General features: G+C 40.6%; 1 protein-coding gene across 2 annotated transcripts in view; it reads left to right on the top strand.

The window, feature by feature from the left end:
• LOC131682567 (discoidin domain-containing receptor tyrosine kinase B) overlaps positions 1–25,287 on the top strand; it is an 840,338-nt gene that overhangs the window by 685,675 nt on the left and 129,376 nt on the right. For both annotated transcript variants that reach the window (XM_058964138.1, XM_058964139.1), the window contains exons 10-12: positions 2,699–2,916; positions 7,303–7,441; positions 24,370–24,760. In XM_058964138.1, coding sequence (XP_058820121.1) covers positions 2,699–2,916; positions 7,303–7,441; positions 24,370–24,760 — 748 coding nt within the window. The remainder of the gene's footprint in view (positions 1–2,698; positions 2,917–7,302; positions 7,442–24,369; positions 24,761–25,287) is intronic.

Below are 25,287 nucleotides of genomic sequence, written 5' to 3'. Positions count from 1 at the left end.
TTGATCCATTTGGATTGCTTGCACCGTTTTTGATTCATGGGCGGATGTTGATCCAGGATCTTTGGCGGCTCGACTTAGGCTAGTATACCAAAGTAGGTGATAAGTAGCACGATAAGTAACGAAGATAGATCTACCTCCTTCCGGGTATCAACAGTCTGGAGGTCCCTCGATGTTATTTCGGAAAAACCTCTACCTACTACCGAAAAGTCACTTAATCACTACATTGCTGTTGAATAACTGCCACTGCCGGTATAGCCACGCCAATCGAAACTGTAGTCAATGAGGTCCGTCAGCTATTCCATATTACCAATTTGCGAGCGGCGGTAAGCAAGGTGATGAGAGGCTGTCAGTGCTGCAAGATTACAAACTGCCAACCGCAATATACACGGGTGGCACCCCTTCCCGAAACACGATTGACACCATTTGTTAGGTCGTTCTGTTACGTTGATGTGGGCTACTTGGGTCAGTTTTCAGGTATCAGTTGGACGTCGGAAGGAAAAAAGATGTGTAGCCGTCTTCACGTGTCCGGTCACGCGCGCTATCCATCTAAAAGTGGCCCGCTCTTTATCCACAGACTCATGCATTATGGCAGTGAGAAGGTTCATACGCAGACGTGGATCGCCGCTGGAGATATGCTCGGATAACGGCACCAACTTTGTCGAAGCAAGCAACGAGTTGAACGAGCAGATCAAGACCATCAACAACAAATGTGCAGACACGTTCACTGATGCGCGCACTAGATGGACGTTCAACCCGCCGTCTGTGCCGCATTTGGGCGACGTCAGGGAACGAATGGTGAGGAATGTCAAGGAAACCATGCGAACGCTCGACAACGAGCGAAAACTGGACGCCGAAATATTGCTTACGGTGTTGGCGAATGGTGAAGCGATCACATCCAATCACTTCATTCTCGGAAGTTCGTCCGGTACTCATGATCCGTTAAGGTCTCCGGTCGACTTGGCTGCCGCATTGAGAAGTAGCTATCAACGATTACAGTTCCTGTCAGACGCTGTCTGGAACCGTTGACTGAAGGAGTATTTCCCTACATTGAATAAGCGATCGAAGTGGTTCGAAGAAAGTAAACCAGTCCGGGTTGGGGGCTTAGTTTACGTAGCGGAGGGGAGTAGGCAAACATGGATACGTGGAAGGGTGCAACAAGTTGTTGTCATAAGTGATGGCCGAATTCGTCAGACGATTGTGCGAATAGCCAGTGGTAGAGGGCTGAGGCGACTGGTAACCAAGCTTGCGGTAATGGAGGTGGCTGATGGTGAATCTTGCGAGGAGCTCAGCGTTCCTCATCGCGATCCACAGGGTGGGGGATGTTCTGGCACCACTGCAGCAATCACCATTAATGTAACAAGTGGACACCCCCCCCTGGAGCAGGCAATCAAGAAAAGTCAGGGGAAAACGGTTCGACGCCATCGTAGTTGCCGCCGTGAAGAAAACGTGTAGATTGCCCTTAGTGAAATTTATCAAACTTTAGATATTTAAGTTACTTTCAATTTATTCACGGTTTAAATCGCTAGCTAAACATACTAAATTCAATATGATTTGTGGGGACCAAATTAACTGCATTGACACAGCTGGTTCACATGAACAGTGCCTGCAACGGCAATCAAGATAGCTCACATCTGACTGTCAAGAACTCGGTCGTTGCTTCAAATTGAATTGATGCGAACATACTCGCAAGTGAATTTTGCTCGTAGCCAGAAGGACAAATTTCTACCGATACATACACACCTAGAAAAAATAGTGTAAATTTACGTCTCCTGACCCTGACATATACGAGCATCAAAAATGTCTGACTTTTAAGTTTGATTTTAATTTTACATGTCGTTTAGTTTCGTAAATCACGTAATTTTACTCCCCATATAGCGTTTGTTCTGAATGTCAGTAAGTGTAATTGTATGTCACTGCGCATGTAATGTATAGGTTTCATGTAAAATTAAACGGAGCGCGGTTATATTTCGTCATTTCGTGAATTACGGGTTGTTGAATTCTGTCATGCTTGCAATTACGTCAACGATAAAATTCATATTTTTTTGGTGTGTATCCTGTTCTGTCATAAGTTGATTGGTTCGGATATTTCGATAGGAGAAGACATAATCTTTGAGCTGCTGCACTGAAGCTTCAAAGCACTTCTAGACCTCCGAACAATCTTCCGAACATCTTGAGTTCTTGATTTCTTGATTTCTTGAGTTCTTGAGTTCTTGAGCTCCTAATTTCTTGAGTTCTTGGGTACTTCAGTTCTGGAGCTATGAGGTATCGAATCCTTGAGTTTTTAGTTGATGAGTTACAGCTTTTGAGTTATCTATTTATAGTGTAACTCAATAAATAGTTCATAATTTCTTTGGATTTCTTATAATAGATGCGTTTATCCTATTTGTTTTTGGTATTCACACTTTGTCTGTTGAATAGTTTTATCTATGTTTTTAAGTGCTTGATATCAAATGTGCATACTTCAAGCTGCTAAAAACTCTGTCTCCCGTATCACAGCGCTTGCTTCCGGTTCAGGCATATTCTGCCAACAGTAGCAACGATTTGCAATTTAAATTATTCCCGAGCACGCTCAGCCCTGGTTAGCATATATAAATATATTTTAGGAGCCCACCTTCAAGTACAAATTTGTGCTTTAGCGTCGCACCTTGACACTCACCGCTTATTAAAGCCTGTATTTCTGTTTTTCACTTACCCACAGTTATCTCGCCGAAACCGATCGACCAGGAGCCGGAGCCACACTTTGTCGGCGTTATCATCGCGGTGCTGACTACTATCATTCTGCTGTTGATCGTCATCATCCTGTTCATCGTGGCGAAGAACAAACGCACCCGAACGGCTGCCGTGCTGGACGCGCTGCAGCACAATTTGCATACCGACAGTCTGGGGATTGATAAACGGCTGAATAGTAATTTTAAGGTAAATTTTGCTTTCATTGCAGTGTTTGTGTGGGAGGGACGGACCGGTTTGTTGAATATAGTGCTATCGATCGGCAAGGATGCCGAGATTCGCGTCGCCTCAAACTGCACATAACTCATGAACCAATCAACGCGCCCCGAGAATTCTGCCTCCCATCATTAGCTGCCATAAATCGTTGCGGAAGGAGGCGAACAAACATCTTCATCTGCTCATTGGCCGTACTAAAAGTGCCACTTCCCACGCGGCTTTCTGTGGCCCGTCTGTGCAGCCAAATGCAGCGTAAATCATCCGAATGGGAGCGAACGAGCGATATAATGAGTTTGTGCACTTTGATGTTGCTCAGAGCTGCTGATGATGTGTGGTGCGTCAGATAGAATCAACGCGCCTCCGCGGTTGAAACGAAGCCTGCTTAGTTCTGCCGACATCGGTCATTTCCGTTGCGTTCGTTGTCAGTGTTTATGATTGAACGTTCGGATGCACTTAAGGTACATTTACCTAGATGCCTCGAAGTGGATTGATCAGGTCTGTCAGATACAGGTCTCTGGATGAGCTAACCTTTCATTTCTGTGTGGATATAAACTGTAATTTAATTTCCATACAAACAGTTATTTTCCATTCCATTTAACGAAAAACACTTATTATCTGTGACTATTGCTACCAAGATAATCTCATCTGTCGATGTCGAATTCAAAGGAACCAAAACTAGCAACTACCAAGAAGAATTATTTTCATATTCGTATTGATAAACCTGGCATTTTCTTTATCATGTGGTTGTTTGCCAGATTATACCGATGATTTCTTGACAAGCAGAGTAAATTGCTTATTGCGGCAAAGCACAGACTGTGTCTATTAGAATTTAGTTCAGCCCAGGTCGCCAGTTACGCTACAGCTTTTAATCGAATTAGGTGGTTACATACCTTTTTGACTTGCCCATATATATATATTTTTTTTAAATAAAAAAATGGTCTCTCCGAAAGTAATCCTTAGAAAAGAGATACGAGCAATAGATCGAAGGTTGCAGCGCTTTGAATACCTGTTGTTTTTCCAAAAATGGCTTTTCCGTGATCACTATTGCTGAAAATTTCTGAACCAATCTTGTTCATTTTCTCTCAATTGCTCGTAATTCATTTTTCTCGTCACTTAACCATTTTTTATATGTATGGGCCACGCGAAGTGATCAAAAAAAGATGCAAACTGGAAATCGTAAAATTATGCGTTATACATCACTATGCTCAATGTTATACTTTTCCATGTGGAAGTAGCATTATCAGGTTACAAAATGATGGTATTAGAACACAAAATTTTAACAATTTTCCTCCTCTGTTCGGGAAAAACAATGAATAAAAGTTGGTTTCAAAACAATGAATAAAAGTTGGTTGTAGACAATTTATATGTCAAACAAGGTTATTGTTGACAGGCGACTAGACGAAAAAAGTATTCTTCTTGCATAATCCATCATTACATTTCGGCATACTTTCCAAAACTAGTGGAAATATGTTCAATAATCTCAAAAAGACAAACCAACAATTCGCAGAAAAAAAACTATGATAGGAAATGTTTTACTCCCAAGACAAGAACCTAGCTAATTATTATAGTTGATCTGCATAGGAATTACGTATGTCTTCAGAGACATCTGGTGGCTTGCTATAAGCTTTTTGGCTTATAGCAAGCCAACATGCTAGGATTATTTATTATTTCCTGATTGTACATCATACTATCATAATTTAATCTGTTCCACAATATTCCGCCACGTCACTCGGTCAGTTGCTGCTTGTCTCCAACCTCTCAGGTGCCCGATACTCGCGATGTTCTGCTCATCTTGGTCCAGCCACCGGGAACACTGTGCTCCTCTCCGTCTTGTACCTGTCGGGTTGGAGGTGAAAACCAACTTGGTGGGGTTGTTGTCCAGCATCCTCACAACATGCCCTGCCCACCGTACCCTTCCAGCTTGAGCTACTTTCCGGATACTTGGCTCACCATAGACTCGCACAAGTTCGTGGTTCATCCTTCTCCTCCACACGCCATCCTCCTGCACACCACCGAAGATCGTACTCAGCACCCTTCCTTCGAAGACTTCGAGTGCTTGCAGATCCTCCTCGAGCATTGTCCACGTTTCGTGCCCGTAGAAAACCACCGGTCTAATCAGTGTGTTGTACATGGCGCATTTCGTGCGGTGGTGAAGCTTCCTGGATCTCAAAGTTTTGTGAAGCCCATAGTAAGCACGACCTCCAGAGATAATACGCCTTCTGCTCTCCCGGCTGGTGTTATTGTCCGCAGTCACCAATGAGCCTAGATAGATGAACTACTCAACCACCTCGAAGTCGTCGCCGTCGATCGTAATACTACTGCCTAAGCGTTCCCTATCGCGTTCGGTTCCGCCAGCCAGCATGTACTTCGTCTTAGACACATTCATCTTCAGTCCTACTCGTGCTACTTTGCGCTTCAGTCGGGTATACAGATCTGCTACCGTGTCCTTGTTTCTACCGATTATGTCCACGTAGTCAGCGAAGCACACGAACTGTCCGGACCTCGCGAAAATCGTACCCCGCATATTAAACCCCGCTCTTCGCATTACACCTTCCAGCGCTATATCGAACAGCAGGCAGGACAACCCATCGCCTTGTCTTAGTCCCCTGTGTGTTTCAAACGGACCCGAGAGGCCGCCCGAAATTTTGACACAACACCTTACACCATCCATTGTAACCTTAATCAGTCTTGTCAGCTTCTCAGGGAAGCCGTTCTCGTCCATCATTTTCCGTAGCTCTATACGGTCCACCGTGTCATATGCGGTTTTAAAGTCGATGAGCAGGTGAGGTGTCGGGACCTGATATTCACGGTATTTTTGGAGTAAAGTAGTATAGTAAAGATTTGGTCGTTTGTTGACCTGCAGTTGATGAAACCGGCCTGATAACTCCCGACAAATCCATTTACCAGCGGTAATAGGCGCCGGAATAGAATCTGGGATAGCACTTTGTACGCGGCATTTGTCACTGTGATCGCTCTGTAATTTTCACAGTCGTCGCCTTTCTTTTATATCGGGGTGATGGCCCCTTCCTTCCACTCCTCTGGTAGCTGTTCTCTATTCCAGATTCTTTCCATTATTCGGTACATGCTTTCCGTCAGTTTCTCCGGACCCACCTTGAAGAGTTCCGCTCCTAGACCATCCTTACCAGCTGCCTTGTTGTTCTTGAGCTGTTGAATAGCCTCGTTAACCTCATTCATAGTGGGCGTAGGTACATCCCTGTCGGCTGCGACACTGACATAATCGTCCTCCTCAAACGCCCGATTATCCTCCTGCGCACCATTCATTGTAGTACTGCCTTCACCTTTAGACCTTGTCTCTACAAATTTCGGCCCGCGGCACAAAACCGTTGCGCTGAATAACTCTAGCTTCTTAAAGAACGCCCGCGTTTCCTGAGAGCGATACAGCAGCTCCATCTCCTCTCTCTCAGACTCTTCCAGGCGGCGCTTTTTGTTCTGAAAAAGACGAGTCTGCTGTTTTCGCTTCCGTCGATATGACTCCACGTTCTGACGAGTGGCTTGAAGCAACATCGCTGCGCGTGCTGCATTCTTCTCGTCCAATATCTCTTGGCACTCGCCATCGAATAAATCGTCCGTCGATTCCTCTGTACGTGTCCCAGGATGCTCTCCGCAGTGCTGCTTATGGCTGCAAGCTAGGATTGTTGTCTCCTTTTTCATTGTCACAAGATAGCACAATTCGATCACTCGAGGAATTGGCGCTTGTCATGTTTCGCTATATCTCAGTAACCCAGTAAAATTTAAAAATTCTGAAAATGCCACATTGTAGAGATCTTAAAATTATGTAACATGGCTTATCTAACTTAGTTTACCCCTAAATGGCATTTGTCATAGGATAGCACGATAGCAACGAATTCTCCATCTCTATTCAACCGAGTTTTACATCAAAAGAGACGCAATATTTTATTTTACATGTCAAAACATGTAAACTTCCGCTATTAGACAGCAAAATGCGTCGCAATGTTGTTTACGTCAAATGTAATTTTCATTTTTTCTAAGTGTTAACTAAAGGCACTATTCATTCGACCAATGTGCGTTAAGAAGCAAGATGAAAAACGTCATAACTTTGCTTATACAGCTGGGATGTCTATGGAAATTTGAGATAACATTCTTGAGAATTTGTACTTTATGATCAAAGAATAACAAAATACAATATTTTGGCTGACCTCAACAAAAATACCCCAAGAATTCGAATTTTTTTTAAATTTTTTCTCAAAGGGTTATGCATACGCTTAACAGTTTATCAGATAGACACTCTGTGCACAAACTGGAAATTGCGATGTAGAGTTATAGTTATGCACTATATCTGATTTTGAGGTAACAAATGATTTTTAACTTTACTTTCAGGTATCGATAGATGACAATGAATCGATTGACAAGAGCAGCTTATATCACGAACCGTTCAATGTAAATATGTACACCAGCGCCGCCAGCGGGTGTTCCATGAACGACATGCAGCGACATCACATTACCCCGGACTACACAGGTAAGATTTGATGGGAAACAAATTAGTTTTATGAATTCTCGGATCATGTTGACTTGTGCGGTTATTTTATTGGAAAACTGTGTCAATACTTTTGAATTACTTACAGTTGTAGAATTATGTATATAAAAATTCAGTCATACGATTTGATCAGAATGTACGCACTGTACTTATACGATTTATTTGATATTAAATCTTAGTTCTGGGACCAGGTGTCACCTTAAAACAGGAGCGGACCCAGTAAATTTTTTCGGGAGGGGTCCGAAATTTTGATTTTGGAATGAAAATTGTACGATACGTTATAGGGGAACCCGGGGCTATTCGGACCTACTTAAGCAAATCGTCCTTTTAGGTGGATAGATGTGAAAGAAGTTACCGGTCAAATGTCCTAATTGTTAGTTTGAAACCTCAGCTACATTTTGGTGCCATAAAAGGCTCCTTTACACCACTCAATGGCAGCGCTAGGCGACGATTTGCAAACCTCTACGTTTTTCCATCTTTTTACAATGTAAGGATAATTCGGACCTGCCTACGGGGCAATTCAGACCGTCATTTTTCTCTAGTTTTTTACAATGGAAATATGTTTACTTATGTATTAGTTACAAGAGACACTCTTTAAGAAGCAAAAAAAAATTGCCTTACAAAAACTTAATCTGGTATGTCACAGCTGTCGATTGGCGGCCCATGTATTTTCTTTGCTGTGGCGTGTGCAATGACGGTTTTGTATCACGTTGTATCTCCTTTCAACAAAGAATCAACTTCAGCTCTCGAAATTCATGTTTCAGAATGGTGCTTCCACGAATATGTACGATAGTCAGAAAGTCTTGCTATTTTCTGAGAAATCGAGGAGGTCCGAAGTACCCCCACTGTCTTAATAGCCCCGGGTTCCCCTACGTCAAAACCTCATTAAATGAAAATCAGTTTTAGTGGCCAATTTTGGTTTGAAATGATTTTAAGTTTGAAACTAAATAAAAATTGAAACAAATTTAAAATTTCTCAAAAAGTTAAACATTTCGGAGGGGGTCCGGACCCTCAGGACCCTCCCCCTGGATCCGCCACTGCCTTAAAATATAAACATTCTCCTAAAAATGCCAAGAATCTATTAAAGGTATTTTTGAATATCTATACAGCAGCACGACTGGAATCTTATCAACAATTTATTTTCTGTGCTATAAAAATATTTTATTGAAAAATCCGTAAAATTGAAGTTTCCAAAAAAAGAGAAAATTTCAGGCAGAGCTGTCAATATGGAGTACCTGAGAGACGCTATCAAATATTGGGAGATTCACTTTAAAAATTTTACATAATGTTCAATCATGTGAACTTCCATAAATCACAACTGGAAAAAAAAATCACAATGAAAATAAAATACAAGTTGATTATTTCTCGCCAAGGAGTGCGAGACGAGAATAAATTAACGAAGGAATTAAAAAATCAGGTTGTAAATCTGACTGAGTTTTATCTTGATTTAGCAGTATTACCTTTGTCGTACAAAGCAAATATTTCAACAAACAAAGTTTGTGAAAGTTTTTGTTATATTACATACGTCCATTTTGAGCAGGAGGCCATGATCAAATTAATTGTGAATTAATGCCGACTCACTTATTGTATTCGATACTAGAAAGCAATATCCATTGAAAAGAGATGACTATTAAATTAATACAATTTCCGCCTTTTCTAACAATTGAAATTATAATCAACGAGTCAACAATTTTCTTTTAAATTTGTTCTCCCTGTCAGGTACTTAAACGATCGAAAAATGGGTTCCCTTAAATTATTAAAATAAGCGTTCAAATTTATCCCGATGACACCGGCAAACCTAACGGTGCGAGTAAACGAGTTTACTGAAGTAACTTTTAATAGCTACTTTCCCAAAGCATAAAACATTCATGAAAATTGACATGCAACAGACCGTAAATTAAAACTGCCACCTCCAAGTTTCCGATCCAATGCAGCCAAGTTCAGAACTGTTAGCTACATTTTTATCGCAACATATTGGCTACGTGCTTTTGCTTCGAAAAGGCTACCGAAGGCGGGGAAAAGTTGTGCTCACCATCTACATATTTTACTACCCCTGTCAACCGAAATGGCAGAACGCGCAGAGCAAAGAGTGTCAATTTAATTCCTTCGTAAAAGTGGTGTTCCTTCCTCCTACACCTGGTAGGATTTTCTTCCCTTATTATCAGCGAGGAAGAAACCGTCATCCTTCGAAAAATGTGTCATACTTTCGGTTGGCATCCCGCTCTTAATGTGGTACTCGTAATGGTGAATATCAAACGTTATGAAATGAAATGTTCTTTCAGGGACTCAATGGTGGTTGTCGGATTCTACATGATCATCATCATCATCATCATCCACTTTCACTCGTCTCGTCGACAGGAGCCTCCATAGTCGTTATTGCTACGTAGAATAAGGGTTTCCATGTCCCTCGAAGAGGAGGCTTCCGTCGTTGACACACAAACATACTGCCACATACTAAGCACGACGTAGGGAATCTTCGTTCCAAATCGTTTACAAGCGATGTAAACTAGGGCAGAACAAGTTATCGGGAGTTCACAGAATTCGGATTGGATCAAAAGGATTCCTAAACAACCTCACTAGCGTTTGACCCAAAATTGTGCCTTGGTGGCATGTGACACTTAGCTAAAGGAGCGACACGAAAACTCGCAGTTGCTTGTAATTGTCCTTACTGTTTCGTGGAAAAGCGACGGTATTTTTTCACCACGGAATAGTTCGGCCCGCTCTTTGACATTGAACTCATTAAAAGCACACATTTGGAAAAGGTAGTGCAATTGGTCGGTGTTAAGTCAGATCGGACTGTTAAGTGACAATATATTGATTTCGAAAAAACGAGTTTAAAGTTTGAATCGCAGCATCCTTTACATTATAATTGGAAAATGATTTTTGCCATAATTCTGGTTTATTGTTACTTATTTCAAATCCGGCAAAAGTCGAATGTAGCTAAAGAAAATCTTTATCCAGTGCTATCATTATCCCATTTTTTGATGTTTTGCGACTTAGTCCGGTCTGACTTAACACCGACCAATTATTTTCAATATATTATTCTAAATTATCAAATTAAAGCACTATTTTTTGCATACAAAATTAATTTACTATTACCAACTGAGCGCACGTTTTTAATGTTTATTACAATTCATCAATGAACGCGTCTTTTGAATTCGTCCCATCAAAGACAAAGGCGCATTTCTACGAAATATGCATTGTTTACTTTTCACATGGGTAACCAGAACATGATACGCATGTCTTTGAGATCAACTTCAACAATAAGTAGTTTCCTTCGGTGTTTTTAAATTGGTTGGTATTCAATTCAGTTTTGAATAAAATATATGCCCTTTTGGGAATGTTGGAGGGGAATTTTGTGCAATTTTTAATTTTTTCAAAAAGCTCATGCGCCAAAATATTAAGAAAATTATCTGAAACTTTTTTCCTTTTCTGTTTCGACAGTCACATTTTCTTTACTTTTTATCGACATTTAATTAGCAACAGATTAGTGAATAGGAAAAGATATGCAAATTTAGAGTCATAGCACTCAAGGGACCATCCATAAATGACGTAGCATTTTTTGAGTGATTTTAAACATCCCCTTCCCCCATCGTAGCATTTAGTCACAAACCTCGAAATACCCCCTGGTAATTACGTAGCTTGACGGTAACCCTGCCCCCCCCCCCGCTTGACCCGTAAATTTTTTTAAAAATTCTTTTCTATTCCCCTCTAAAAAGCTACGTAGCATGACATGACCCCCAACCCCCCTGTCGTCATACATCATCACAATATACAAAACTCCCCCCTCCCCCCATATAATGCTACGTTATTTATGGATGATCCCCAAGCGAATGCAAGGATGTGAAATATACAGATCGACGACCCTGCCACTTCCAGTTTTCTGATCTAGGGTAAACAGGTCTAATACGCCCCCCTTAAGCAAAAATAGCTATATTTCACCATTCGACGCTATAATCTTCTCACTAACTACTCTAATTTATTGTTATATTAGTTAGAAATTAGTACCCGTTTCATTTTTTATTAAAAACATCCTGATAAAAGTACAATTAAACATTTTTCAAAGATGCCTAAATTCTAGTTTTTTCTTTCACCCAGGGCAAAATGCCCCCGGTGAAAGTGTAATATGCCCCACAACAAGAGGACGGTATGCCCCACAGCAATCGTTGAGTATGCCCCACAACAATGGGTGGGGCGTTTTGGCCAGTGATGAGCTGTTGTGAATACAAGAATAATTCTACACACACACACACACATAGTTTTAAGCCAAGCTATAAACTAAGATAGTAACTATAACATTCTAGTAAGCTACTTGAAATAGTTCTATCGAATCCGACTATTTCTAATTGGTTGTAATGCTTTTGGAAAAAGTGAAAGCTTACATAAAAGTAGCTCTTTTGAAACTTTTGTGTATATTGTTGTTTTGCAACATATTAAAAATACCAAACTAACTTAGTACGTTGATTTCATGAAACGATGCTGTTATCAGTCATTTTTACTTTTTAGATAATTCAGAAATCCTGGGAATCAAAAAGGGGCATTTAGCCCCGGTGGGGCGTATTATACCCTTTTACCCTATATAATTTACATCCTTGCACTCATTTGAATGCTGAGAATGCCCATACCGCTTGTCAATTCCAAGAAGACAAATGAAAGGTGGGCTATGGTGGGAGCATTGTTGCAGTTTAATTTGAAGAGCGAAATAGAGAAATTACCTATGTCACGTATTTCAATTTTCCATGGGAGAGTGATTGTAATTAGCAAATTTGAAGAATGCAGCACTACGATTTTTAAAACCAAACACAAACATTTATTGTTACGGGAAATTGAGCAGCACCAAAATTGTTTTTCTATTCGTGTGGAGAAATCAATTCTTGTCGTTTAATGGTCGTATCATTATCGTCGCTCTCTAAGAATCACGGAGAGATCAGATACCCTTTCCCATACTACTTTTACAATAAACGGCAAGTTACGGCGGGTAGCCTAGAACAAAGTTTCATTAGCCTACCGATCGCCAGCGTCTAGTTTAACCCGCCTAGCCGCCTCTTCGTTCACTGTGTTATTTTACTCTCCAAACTGGTGTTTACTTTTACTTCTTATTGGTACAAAGCTGTATAGCCTATTTTTAAAGAGTCGGCAGTGGTATCGAGGTCATCATTAGATCAAGATCGCGGAGAAACGACCCTTAAAATTTTCTTGTCAATATCAGGTTGAATCGCATTTGCATCAATGTTTGCACTTTTCACGTTTTGCGTAGAAGAAGGCTTATCATGTAGGCTGCGGGAGAATTCGATTTTATAAAATTCCATGGCACTACTTTCCCTTTCAACGAAAGCTGCAGTTTTAGTTGCTCCTGCACCCCGCCAACGTTGTATTTCTCCATCAATTCCGGGGACCGACAAATTCCAATCCATTGCATATTTCCTGTTAATTTTGATACACCGAACCAGTTATATTGGCAAGATCCTAAAATGATTTTGAACAATTCCTGAGTTGGATACTTCGGCAAGAATACTGTTTGAAATAAATTATATTATTATTATTAATTATTAATTATTAAGCTATTGGATACCATCCTAATCAAAATGAACTCCGACATGAAGTCGTCTATTGAACTTATTCAATCCACTGAACTGTAAAATTTGCTTTCCGTTTAGCTCATATTTCCCGTATCACATACACACATATAATTTTGGTATAAATAGTGACTCATGCAACTCTGTAAGTTTAGTTTTAAGATATCAGTCGATTATATAAGTTGAAGTGCGAACTACGTTGTTTAACCGCTAAACCTCCGAACTCCCAAAATTTAGCGTCCGTGAACCTTGTCCGCGAGTGATAGAACATAATGGTGCCGAAACCCGGGACTCGTGTCGCCGGAAATTAAACTTTTATGCGGAAAAGATTTCACGATTCTAATCGAACCAGTTGTCGTGAACGTAATAATTCTCAAATAGTGAACCGTATATTTGTCGAAGTGGTGCTTGATCGAATGCGAACACGTGTTAGTGGGTAAAGGAACAAATCGAAGGAACATCATACAGGTACGCTCATTCTACCATTCTGTAAATTCCGTGCCGGAGCGATGAACCGATCAATGAACCCCAAACGTAAATCTCGTCCGGCGGCTAGCCGACTAAAAATTCTTTATCGTAAAAGATCCACCATTTTGGGATCGGCAAATTTAATACGCGATTTTAATGATAATTTCGAATTATTCCAAAGCACTCAAGTTCAAGTTCGGATTGATCTCCTGGATGATTTATGGAGACAATTCGCTGAAGTACAAGATGAAATAGAGGTACTCGAAGACTCTGATGAAACGGATGATTCGGGTTTGTCAGAAACGCGAGTTGCGTTTCATAACCAATACGTTCAACTAAAGTCAGCTCTCATCAGTAAATTGCCTCGTGTCGAAACCAGCACCGCGTCTCGTGAGTCTCAATTCCCAGCTCAAATGGTGCAAGCCGTTCGTCTTCCCGAAATAAAATTACCTGAGTTCGATGGCAATCCTGAATATTGGATCGAGTTCAGGGACGTTTTTAAATCTCTCGTTCATGGTAATTGTCAATTATCACCCATACAGAAATTACATTACCTAAAGGCTTCTTTAAAGGGTGAAGCCCAAAGAATTGTTTCTTCTCTCGAAATGTCGACCGATAATTATGCTGTTGGATGGAAATCATTGGAAAATCGGTATAATAATCCAAATCTGTTAATAAAACGTCATCTCGCCGCGTTATTTTCTATTTCGTCGTTAAAACGTGAATCTCCTACTGCCTTGTCGGAGTTAGTTGATCAATTTGATCGCCATGTAAGTGTATTAAACCAACTCGAACGTGCGGAACAACACTGGAACTCAGTACTCGTAGAAAGTTTAAGCCGTCGGTTAGATCCTACTACTCTAAAGCAATGGGAAGGTCAGTGTAAAGAGGATGAAAGACCGTCCTACGAAGAACTCGTCGCGTTTATTCGAAAACAAGTTCGTACACTTCAATCGGTAAAATTGTCGCAAGAAACCCAAATTGTCAATGAAGTAAAACAACCTCAAAAATCAAAATTGTCACCCACTTATGTTATAACTGAACCTTCTAAAAGGTGCCCTGTGTGCAAGCATGGCCACGCGATATATCATTGTGATCAATTTAGACAGCTCTCTCCGAAGCAAAGATTTGAGTTTGCTAAACGGTGTAAGTTATGTATTAATTGTCTTAACGGTAATCACCTCGCGAAAAATTGTAACTCATCGCTTTGCAGTGTCTGTGATAAACGCCATCATACCTTACTACATTTACCACCGATAGAGATTGGTGAAAGTGCTACGAATACTCTTATCACGAGTCACTCACGTCGGAGTGTAATAGATTCGCATCCACAATCACATGTTGATCATACGGCTCAGATGAATCCTCTCGCGTCGCGTTCATCCAGTGCACAACCACTTACCACGCTGCTCGTCAATAATGCGCCATCAACCGTTAATGATAAACCAATAGAAACAAAACAAGGGACAGTGTTATCATCCAGTTCCACTAAACAGCATCCGTTGCGTGACGGTTGCGAAGTTTTTTTGGCTACTTCTCTAGTAAAGGTCAACGATATTTCTGAAAATGTTCATTATGCTCGGGTAGTTTTAGATAATTGTTCGCAGTGCAATTTCATTTCTGATAGACTAGCAAGAAAATTAGGACTGAAAAGGTTGAAAACAAATATGGATGTGGTCGGAATCGGTCCAGGAAAATTACATGTCGATGAAATGATAGAGCTAAACGTCGGGTCTCGCGTCGGAGCATTTGCAAAAATAATATTGTGTTTGATAATTCCCAAGATACCTGCAATTCTTCCAAGTAAAAGCATCGATATAAGTGATTGGAATATTCCAAATTATTTACCACTAGCGGATCCCAAGTTCAACGTCAGTGCGGGGGTTGACATTCTTATAGGAGCTGAAATTTTCTTTGCTTTGATTGAAGGGAAAAAATATAATTTATCTGAAGGATATCCGTCTTTACAGAAAACAGTGCTGGGATTTGTCGTGTCCGGGATGTATTCCGCGCCGGCTAACAAACCGTCCATCTGTATAATTGGCACTGGGTCCAATCTCGACGCGATGTTGCAGCGGTTCTGGGAGCTGGACCGTATTGACGAGCGACGCACTCTATCTAGTGATGAGCAAAAATGTGAGGAGCATTTTCGGAGAACAGTTGCTCGAGATGAAACCGGTCGCTACGTGGTTCAATTGCCAGTTAGGGAAGATCGATTGCCGCTTCTGGGAAATACTTATCCAATGGCCCAACGAAGGTTGCAGTCCATCGAAAGAAGATTTACCAGAGAACCTGAGTTTTATGAAGATTATCGTCAATTTATGAATGAGTATGCTCGTTTAGGCCACATGGAACCAACTACAAGAACAGGTAACCCGAGTTTCTTTTTACCTCATCATGCTGTGCAACGCTCCGATAGCTCCAGCACTAAAACACGCGTTGTTTTTGATGCATCCTGCAACGGGTGTAATCAGTTGTCGTTAAATGATGTGTTATATGCTGGACCAACGGTCCAACCAACTCTTTTGTCTATCGTGTTAAATTTTCGTATGCCAAGGTATGTCTTCATTGCTGACATTGAAAAAATGTTCAGACAAATTTGGATACATCCAAACGATCGTAATTTACTCCAAATAGTTTGGAGAGAAAATCCAGCATTACCCTTTAAGACGTTTCAACTAACCACGGTAACATATGGTACTAATTGTGCCCCGTATCAGGCAACTCGCGTTCTAAATCAGCTCGCTATAGATGAAGGGAAAAAATTTCCACTCGGTGCGAAAATAATTACCACTCGAACATATGTCGATGATACATTAGCGGGCGAAGATAACCTGGAAAGGGCAGTCGAATCGACTGTACAATTGCAAAAATTGTTGCAGGCGGGAGGTTTTCATCTAAGAAAATGGTGCGCAAATGATTCTCGAGTTCTTCGTATGCTTCCCCCTGAACTAATAGAGATGCCAAGTCAGGTAGAGATAGATCGCTCGACGTCTGTGAAAACATTGGGACTCTTGTGGGATCCTCATAACGATTTATTTTGTTTCAAAATTCCCTCCTTTCTTCCGTTAGAAGTGGTAACAAAGAGAATAGTTGTTTCAGAAATGGCTCAACTTTTTGATCCTCTAGGATTATTGGGAGCTGTAGTTATTAGTGCTAAAATCTTTATACAAAAATTGTGGGTAGAAGGTTTTGGATGGGACGATAAACTTCCTGACACTTTGTCAGAGTGGTGGATGGATTTTAGATCTCAAATTTCAGAGTTTTCTCAATTGAAAGTTCCTCGACGTGTTCTAGTCGGTCAAAATTATTCAATCCATTGTTTTTGCGATGCTTCAGAGAAAGGTTATGGTTGCTGTGTGTATGTTGTTTCCGAAGACGGAGGAAATAACCCAACCAGTAACTTGTTAATTTCTAAATCAAGAGTAGCGCCACTTCGTGGGATGACCATTCCGCGTCTGGAACTGTGTGCGGCGTTACTGGGAGCGAAGCTTGTAGATCAAGTGGTAAATACTACAGACTTTTTAGGACCAATAACGTTTTGGACCGACTCCACTGTCGTATTACAATGGATAAATTCCCCTCCTTCCGTATGGAAGATCTTTGTTTCAAATCGGATAAGTGAGGTGCAAAGATTATCCAATAGTCATTCTTGGCGACATGTTCCATCAGAACTTAATTCAGCAGATAGAATATCGCGTGGAACGAAACCGAATCAAATAATCAATGACAATCTTTGGTGGCACGGATCACCATTTTTGGTGTTGCCAAAGGAAGTATGGCCGAACTTGAAGCACCATGTAATTTCGAATACAGATGTTGATGTCGAACGTCGCCCTGTTGTATCACTAGTGTCTATTAGCACAGAAAAGGAGCAACTTGATATATTTGATCGTTTTTCGGAGTTGGCGAAGCTCTTACGTGTAACTGCATACTGCTTGAGATTTTTGAAAAACTGCTCAACATCAGCAACTCATCGCAACTTACAAGCTTTATCTCATGACGAGATACGTTTTGCTTTCGTCTCATTACTAAAACTCGCTCAAAACCAATCATTTCCAATTCAAATTAAAAAATTACAGAAATTGAAAATTGAATACCTAACCAAAGACGAACTAAATTTTAAATCCTTAATCAAGGGCTTGAACCTGTTCCTTGATGAACAAGGTTTAATCCGGATAAGAGGACGATTAGAAAAACTAAATGCCCCTTTTGACACGCGATGTCCAATCTTGTTACCTGCAGATAATCGGTTAACAATATTAATCGCCAGATCAATTCATGTTCAAACTTTACATTCTGGACCGTCGATGCTTCTAGCAACGATACGGCAACGATTTTGGCCGTTACGTGGCAGAAAACTGGTTCGAAAAACAGTCCAGGGATGTGTGCAATGTTTTCGGTGTAGACCTCGAGCACAACATGTCATTATGGGCCCCTTACCGAAGGTTAGGATCACTCCAGCGCGCATCTTTTCTAATTCGGGATTGGACTACTGTGGGCCTTTTATGGTCCGTCCGTTATCTGGAAGAGGTTCGTCTGTAAAAATGTACGTTGCATGTTTCATATGCATGGCAACGAAGGCAATCCACCTCGAAATAGTGAACGATCTATCTGCACAATCGTGCATTAATGGAATAAAGCGATTTGTTGCACGTCGTGGTCGATTATTGAATTTATATTGCGATAATGCAACTACATTTGTAGGTGCAAATAGGGAACTGAAGGAGCTTCGATTACAATACTTACAACAGTTTAAAACGGACTTTTTTAACTCTTATTTCACATTTCCGGACTATTTTTTTTTTATGTAATTATTAAATTTATTTAGGCCCAAATGCGGTAGCTCAACGAGGCCGATTGTTCGTTTTTTACAATAAATAAAAAAACAACTATGTTAAGTTTTTTGTCTCGTTCATACGCAGCTTTCTGCTGCGTGTTGAGATCCTTTTTCTAGGGGGCGAAATATTGCCAGTGTTGTCCACTGCCATTTGAGGTTCGATCCGTTTGTCTTCTTTTGCGTTGTCGTTCATGTCCATGTCCTCATCCGTACTACTTTCCTGCTGCTCTCGGTCAGATGTTCCAGTTTGTGTCTTACTCTTATCGGTCGTCATTGTATGTTCGTATTTTTCGGCATTCGTTTCGTTGTTGTTGTTGCTGGTTGTTGGTGCTTGATCCGAAGATATTGGTTTTGCAGCTGTTAGTGGTTTAGCGTATGATGGTTCTGGGCTGATTTCAGTTGGATTGGTTAAGTTTTCCTTAACAGTTTCTACGCAAGGTTTTCCGAGGTGCAGTTTCTTCGTGCAGAACTGGCACGTAGGAATTTGCCCTGGGTACGTGACTAGTGATGTTTGATGAATGAGAACATCGTCACTTCCTAACGCTGTGACGGTTATGTATGAGGGAATTGGCTTGGTCACACGCATTCTCACCACACGAGCACCGTTAGGGATGCCCGAGAAAAAATTCCTCCAAGTCTCATGTGTAACGGAGTCTACTTCTCCGTATTTTTGCAAGCATTTTTTAATCGCGCCGTCAGGGGTACGCGTAGCCAAATCATGGACACGAACTTCTACAGCGCCGTTCTCGATGTATACGGGAATGCTATATTTAACATTGCCGCATTCGGCGGTGTGCTGCATGTTGTTTCGCGAGGCGAATGACTCAGCTTGGTTAATGTAACTGAACGAAATCAGCACGCAATGTTTGATATGATGCATTTGTAGGGTTTTCACTTCAGCCAGAATGAGTTTCATCTGCACTTTTAATAACTGTTCCACTTCCCGAACGGCTGGTCTTACGGGGCATTTCGAAAAATCAACAGCAACACAGTTCGGCCGTATCTGGGTTGCTTTTTGCTGGGCACCGTCACTCATCACTAAATCGCACAGTAGGTATAGGCTATTGTTATATGGACTGCTTGTGTGATAGGCACCGATTGATTTTTAGGTAGAATTGACCGTTTCACTTGCGCGGGACGATTTTTTGCTTCTGCTCAGGGCGACAAGGGGAAGACAAACTCTACCGGACTATTTTGTTTGTTTTGGTTTGAATAAGATGAAAATTGCGGTAACGTTTTCGGGCAAGATGGTACATGTGGCTACATATTTCTATGTACCTAACAGTTGCCATTTTTCTTCGATAAAACCGATAAAAGATACGGATATGAAGAAGAAAAACATAAAGAAATGACATGTTGGGCTTTTTTGTGTCTACTGATTTTGCTTCGGTTCGGTCATAATGATTATCGATAGTTGCGAGATAAAAAATGTTCCTAAATGTCCCTAAATATTCAATGTAGTGTAGCTCGGGCTTTTTTCTTCCCCTACGTCAAAAAATCAAGATATTCGCTTTTATATTTATTTCCAGGGTATTTGTATACACTTAAAAGTGACGAATGTTTCCACCTTTCTTTCCATTCATCATGGTTTCAAAATCGCTTCAGTAGCGCCACGCTCGGTGAGATGGCGCATTTTTCCTAATTGAAATCGACCTTTTTTTTCTGTGGGCGGTTAAATATTCACCTCGCGTTACGTCTGTTTGTCTATGGTGAAAGTGTGGATATGGAGCATCCATGAATTGCGAAACGAAAAAGGTCCCCAAAATTGATTTTTCAATCCCATCCATTTTCTAGCTTACTTATGTCACAAAATGTAACATTTGTTCATACCTCTTCCTCCTCCCCCTCCCAACAGCGTTGCGTAATTTATGAATAGTCGCTAAGCCATTCCGCACAAAGTGACAGAACAAAATCCGCAAAATGGAAAATTCCGGTTTAAAATCAAAAGTCTATCTGCTTCCATACTGCATGCCAAACAAGCAAGAAGTAGATGTGCACCGTGCTATTTTCGTTCCTACAGTAGAGATTGTATTGATCGAAAAGAGCTTGAGAGATCATAATGAATTTACTTTTCGGCGCACCGTTATGGCCGATGTGGACCTCAAAGTCGTCAAAATTAAACCCCTCCTCTTCTTGAGAATATAAGCTAAAGAAAAAAATATGTATCGGCGAATATACTGTTCATACAATTCAGTTTCACCATATACGCTAGGATGCATTGATAGGATTTGAAAGTTATTCCATAGCACAAACCTTTTCGTAAAAAGATGAAGCATTTCGTTGAGTGTGAGAATGTTAGAGTCGAGATCTCCGTGTACATCGAAGATAATGCAGTCGAAGTAAAAATGCCTGATTTACCTTCGGGAACACCTGATGCTGCTATTAATGAAATCTATGTCACAATATGATGAAGTTCTCTCGCAAGGATAATAAATGGGGGGTTTACCTAGATATTCTCAACGGTGTCCGTGTGGTTGAAATACCCCCAATCCATACTTCGTTACCCTGGCACCTGGATATGCCTAAACTCAGATCACGCTGTGTACAACGACAATCAATCTCCCACGTGTCACTACTGCAAACAATAAGCATACTACGAAAAAAACACTTCGCGAGGGTCACCTCACAAAACCATTTTGCACAACAAAACCGAATACAAAAACATCAACACAGTTGGTTGTCCTACCAGAAACACCTGCTAAGACATCAGCAAAAATTAAATTAGCAACACTGTCCTCCAGCGCATTAAAAGAAGCTACCAACACCATCAACGAAATGACAAAGAAACAAGGAAAATGCTTTCACAACAGTAATCTGTAACCCGAAGAAACAAATCAAAGCAATCAACTAGGGTGATGAGCCGATTTTGGCACCATTAGGGAGAGGGTCGCACTATTTTTTGAACAACTTTAAAAGAAACCATATCACCTATAACCTTTCTGAGAATAAAGTATCAGTGTACTGATACTGATCAGTGTAGCATCTATATAATGCTTATTTAGCAGAATTGTCTCAATTTTCAGCATAAATGAAAATAAATGTTCTATTCTGTGCACCTATTCCCACCTCAACGATCCCATTATCTCCTCATGGGTGTGCCAATTTCCACCTCATCGAAAAATAATCTAGTTGAAACGCAGTGCCTCATATTCCATTTGCGTCGATTCTAACTAAGTATCCAGATCATGGACGCAAACGCCTGGTTTGTAAAACGAATCATTCTGCTTTTTTCAGCTGAACAAAACAAACGCACATGAAAGAAACTCGTCAGCTATTAGTAGAAGAGCGCCCAGAATAGCGCACGCAGAAAATAACCATGCGAAGGTTTAGAACTGGAATGTCAAGTTTCACATCACACATTGCTTCCTCCCGATCCGAATTGTATGTGGAAATGAAAATCAAATATCTGCAATCAACAATTAGTTGAATAACTTGATATAATTGATTACTTATGCCTTAAATTGTATTACAATATATTTTCAAGTTCATGTTTTGGTTTGACCGCACTGGGTATTCTTTTCTGTATGAAGGATGCAAAAAGTTTGTTTTGATTGTGTTAGTGTATCGGACAAAACATGGCGATAATGTTCACCCTCATATTTAATATTATCCTATTATAACACTAGGTAGGGTTCGTCGTGGTGCGGATGTGGGCGTTAAATGGATTGTCCGCACCGCAACCGCAAAAAAATAATAAAACGCACCGCTTACAGTAACCGCACTTTATTTACCGCACCGCACCGCGCGGTATTGCGGTAAAATTTTTATATTTTCAAAAATGGTGTTGAAAAATTGTTCATTTGTGTAACTATATATAATAAAATGTTATTCTTATTCACACGAAATTTAACTTTAAGAGATTCTCAGAATGTAATGTTTATGAAAAAAATCAACTTTTGCATTTTCTTTTAATAAAATTCCGTACAATTTAATGCAAACATTATACATTGAAAATCGTTCTACTGCAGTAATAGGAAAACTTTTATTTTAGCAACCCTTCAGTTAATTGAAAAAGTGGAATAAAAATATAATAAGAAATGAAGTTGCATATTTTTTTTAAATTTTCATATTTTCAATTTTTTTGACATATCAAAATGAAATGAATGTTTTTTGCATTTATGTAGTAACAACATCCTTTCATCCTTAGAGGAATTCTAAAATTGACTTCCCCCTTCTCCCATGTAACAAATTTCGTTCCCCTATTACTTAATTTAATTCTTTGAAAATAACTTTTTCTTCAGTAATAACCTGTTACATAGCATTCTAGCTTAATCCCCTTCCCCCTATGTCAAAAAATGTGGCATTTTGTCATAATCCTCCCCCCCCCCTCCCCTTATAGCGTTACGTAATTTATTAGTGGTCCCTAAGAATGTCGAGCTGTATTCAGCGATTTTCAGAGCTCGGCAACTGAAATCAGCTTCGCCATGTGAGATTTCGAAGTACAAAGCGTACGAACCGGCTTTGGACAGCCTCGTTACTGCCATCTCCGTTCTGGTAAAACGGATTCCAACAGAACAGTGTTGTAGTGTCGATCGATCCAATGCGCAATAAAGCGATTTTCGACAGTATACACCTTTAAAGTATTTCGCAATTCGGAAGATGAATCCAAACTGCCTTGATACTTTGTTTACGATGTATGAATTAGATGGTTTGAACGTTAGTTCAGAATACATGATGACTCCTAGATCCTCGAAGAGAAAATGTCTTCAAAAGTTCGATTCGAACAAGTGGTAGTTGAAGTTGATCGGATGACGTTTCCGCACGAATGTTGCGATTGAGCATTTGTCCGGGTTTAAAACCGTTCAGTTAAGATCACACTATGCACTAATGTAGTGTACTTCACACTGCAGAAATTCAGCATAAGGTGATATCCCGTATTCGTTGAAAAATCTTCATGTTGTTGACGAAGGAAAGGTGGCGTCCTTGTAATTTGATACTGAGGTCATTAAAGTAGAGGAGGAATATTACTGAACCCAGATACCCAGATGGCTTTCTTGCGGGATGCCGGTTGGAGGGAGAAATGGTTTTTGGAGTTGCCATCCATCGAGGTAGGAACGAAACAAGAACTGAAGTTATTTATATCAGGAAGAAGACTATACATCGTAGTCGGAGTATGTTTTGATAGTGAAATGCAAGTGCACTTTATAATTTCAATTAAAGGGAAGGCATTTGTCTCAGGAGGGTTAATTGTGACATTCCACAAAGTCAACCAGAAAACAATGATAAGAATGAGACATTTCTCCCTGCTAAGTAGATCAATCTTGTTGGACTTACTGATGACCTCCTGTCCTCTATACAATATTCGAGTTTCGTTCGATGACCATTTCCACAACAGTGTCACACATCACTAGATGGAAGCCACACCCCGTGACAACACAACATCATTCTAATCGATCGAATAGAATTGAAAATGCAATCCACAAACATTAAATTTTATTGCCAATTGCGCCAATAATTAGTGCTGCGTTTTCGGAGACTCAACCCACTCTACCTTTAAGGTTGGGATGAATATACATTGAACAAGATGATGAATGGTATTTCATATTATTATTTCACCAAGTTTCAACAGCCCAGTGCAATACATAACCAACAAGAAAAGCAGCTAATATAAATTTATGGTAACACCGCTTAATATTTTAATATATTATTTTCCTTTACCACCATGTCGATGTGAAGTAGCTACATGGCAGCACAGCAGAAGGATCTGCAGGCACTCCTCCATACTCGATTGCGACCATTGTGGCATGTGCATGACCGACAAAGAGTCATTCAATGCAGCCAGTAAAAAGTGTATTAAAAATTCACACAAAATGGCGTTTTAATAGATGGCTTTATTATGGTGACCAAGCTATCCTAGCTAGCCATGCCTTATTCATTTATATACAGAATCCGTGTTTCCATAACACTTTTACTGCCCGGCAAGCATGTTGGGTTGAACTAGTGCCAATGCTAGCCCAGTAGCAACAATATGCTCCAACATCACTCTATCTTTTATCATTCTCTTTCTCTTCCTCTTTCTCCACCAGATGTCCCGGACATCGTGTGCCAGGAGTATGCCGTACCGCACATGCAGGACCTGATACCGAAGATTCCCGGCGGCTACGTGAGCGTCCGGCTGACACCGCCAACGTTGAACAATATCTTTCCAAAACCACCGCCAGTGCCCCCACCGCCGGAGAAGTATTACGCGGCCACCGCCATCTGTAAATCATCGACCGCTCCCACAACCCCCTCAAGCGGACAAAACAACCACCAGCAGCAACAGCAGCAGCTGAATGCTTACAGCGATCTGGATCACGGTGTCTCGGACGATGATTTACAGCTCAGCGAGTATCCTCGGGATAAGCTGGTGATAGTGGAAAAGCTCGGTTGCGGCGTGTTTGGCGAGTTGCATCTCTGCGAAACCAAAGGATACAGGTGAGTGTTAGATACTGGCTGGCATGAGCATATTTTTCCACCATTCGTTGGCGTCTATGGTGCAGCCAGAGTTACCAGCACTTTTGAAGGTGGTTCAAAAATAAAATATCTGGCGAATCGTGTAATTTCGAAACTGTTACAATTTTTCGGTCGTTTGACATGTTAGATCAAATATTTTTCATTGGATTTGGGAAAATGTGAATCGATTACTGTCTTTTAATTATATAGCAGTATGTGTATCACACCATTTATCATTAACGAATCTGGCTTGAAGACAGTTTTCGCTTTTTTGTCCGTGTCCAGTTAAAATCTCTGGCAACCCTAACCGTTGAAAGTTGAGTACAACTCGCAGCGTCCGTCCAGGTCGGAATGCGGTACCCTTTCGTGCAATCTAATCTGCTTTAGTTCATCGTAGTGTGCTAAAAATTTCGGCCGTGTACAGGTGATTTTTAACATTGCAATCGTCTATCTCACATTCAGCCATTCAAAACGTTGAGAATGCAGAAGAGTATGGCTGTTCACGAAAA

Source organism: Topomyia yanbarensis, chromosome 2 (assembly GCF_030247195.1).
Source record: "Topomyia yanbarensis strain Yona2022 chromosome 2, ASM3024719v1, whole genome shotgun sequence".
Classification (NCBI taxonomy): Eukaryota; Metazoa; Arthropoda; class Insecta; order Diptera; family Culicidae; genus Topomyia; species Topomyia yanbarensis.
The sequence above is the reverse complement of the archived record's forward strand: the minus strand, read 5'-3'. Positions and strand labels throughout refer to the sequence as shown.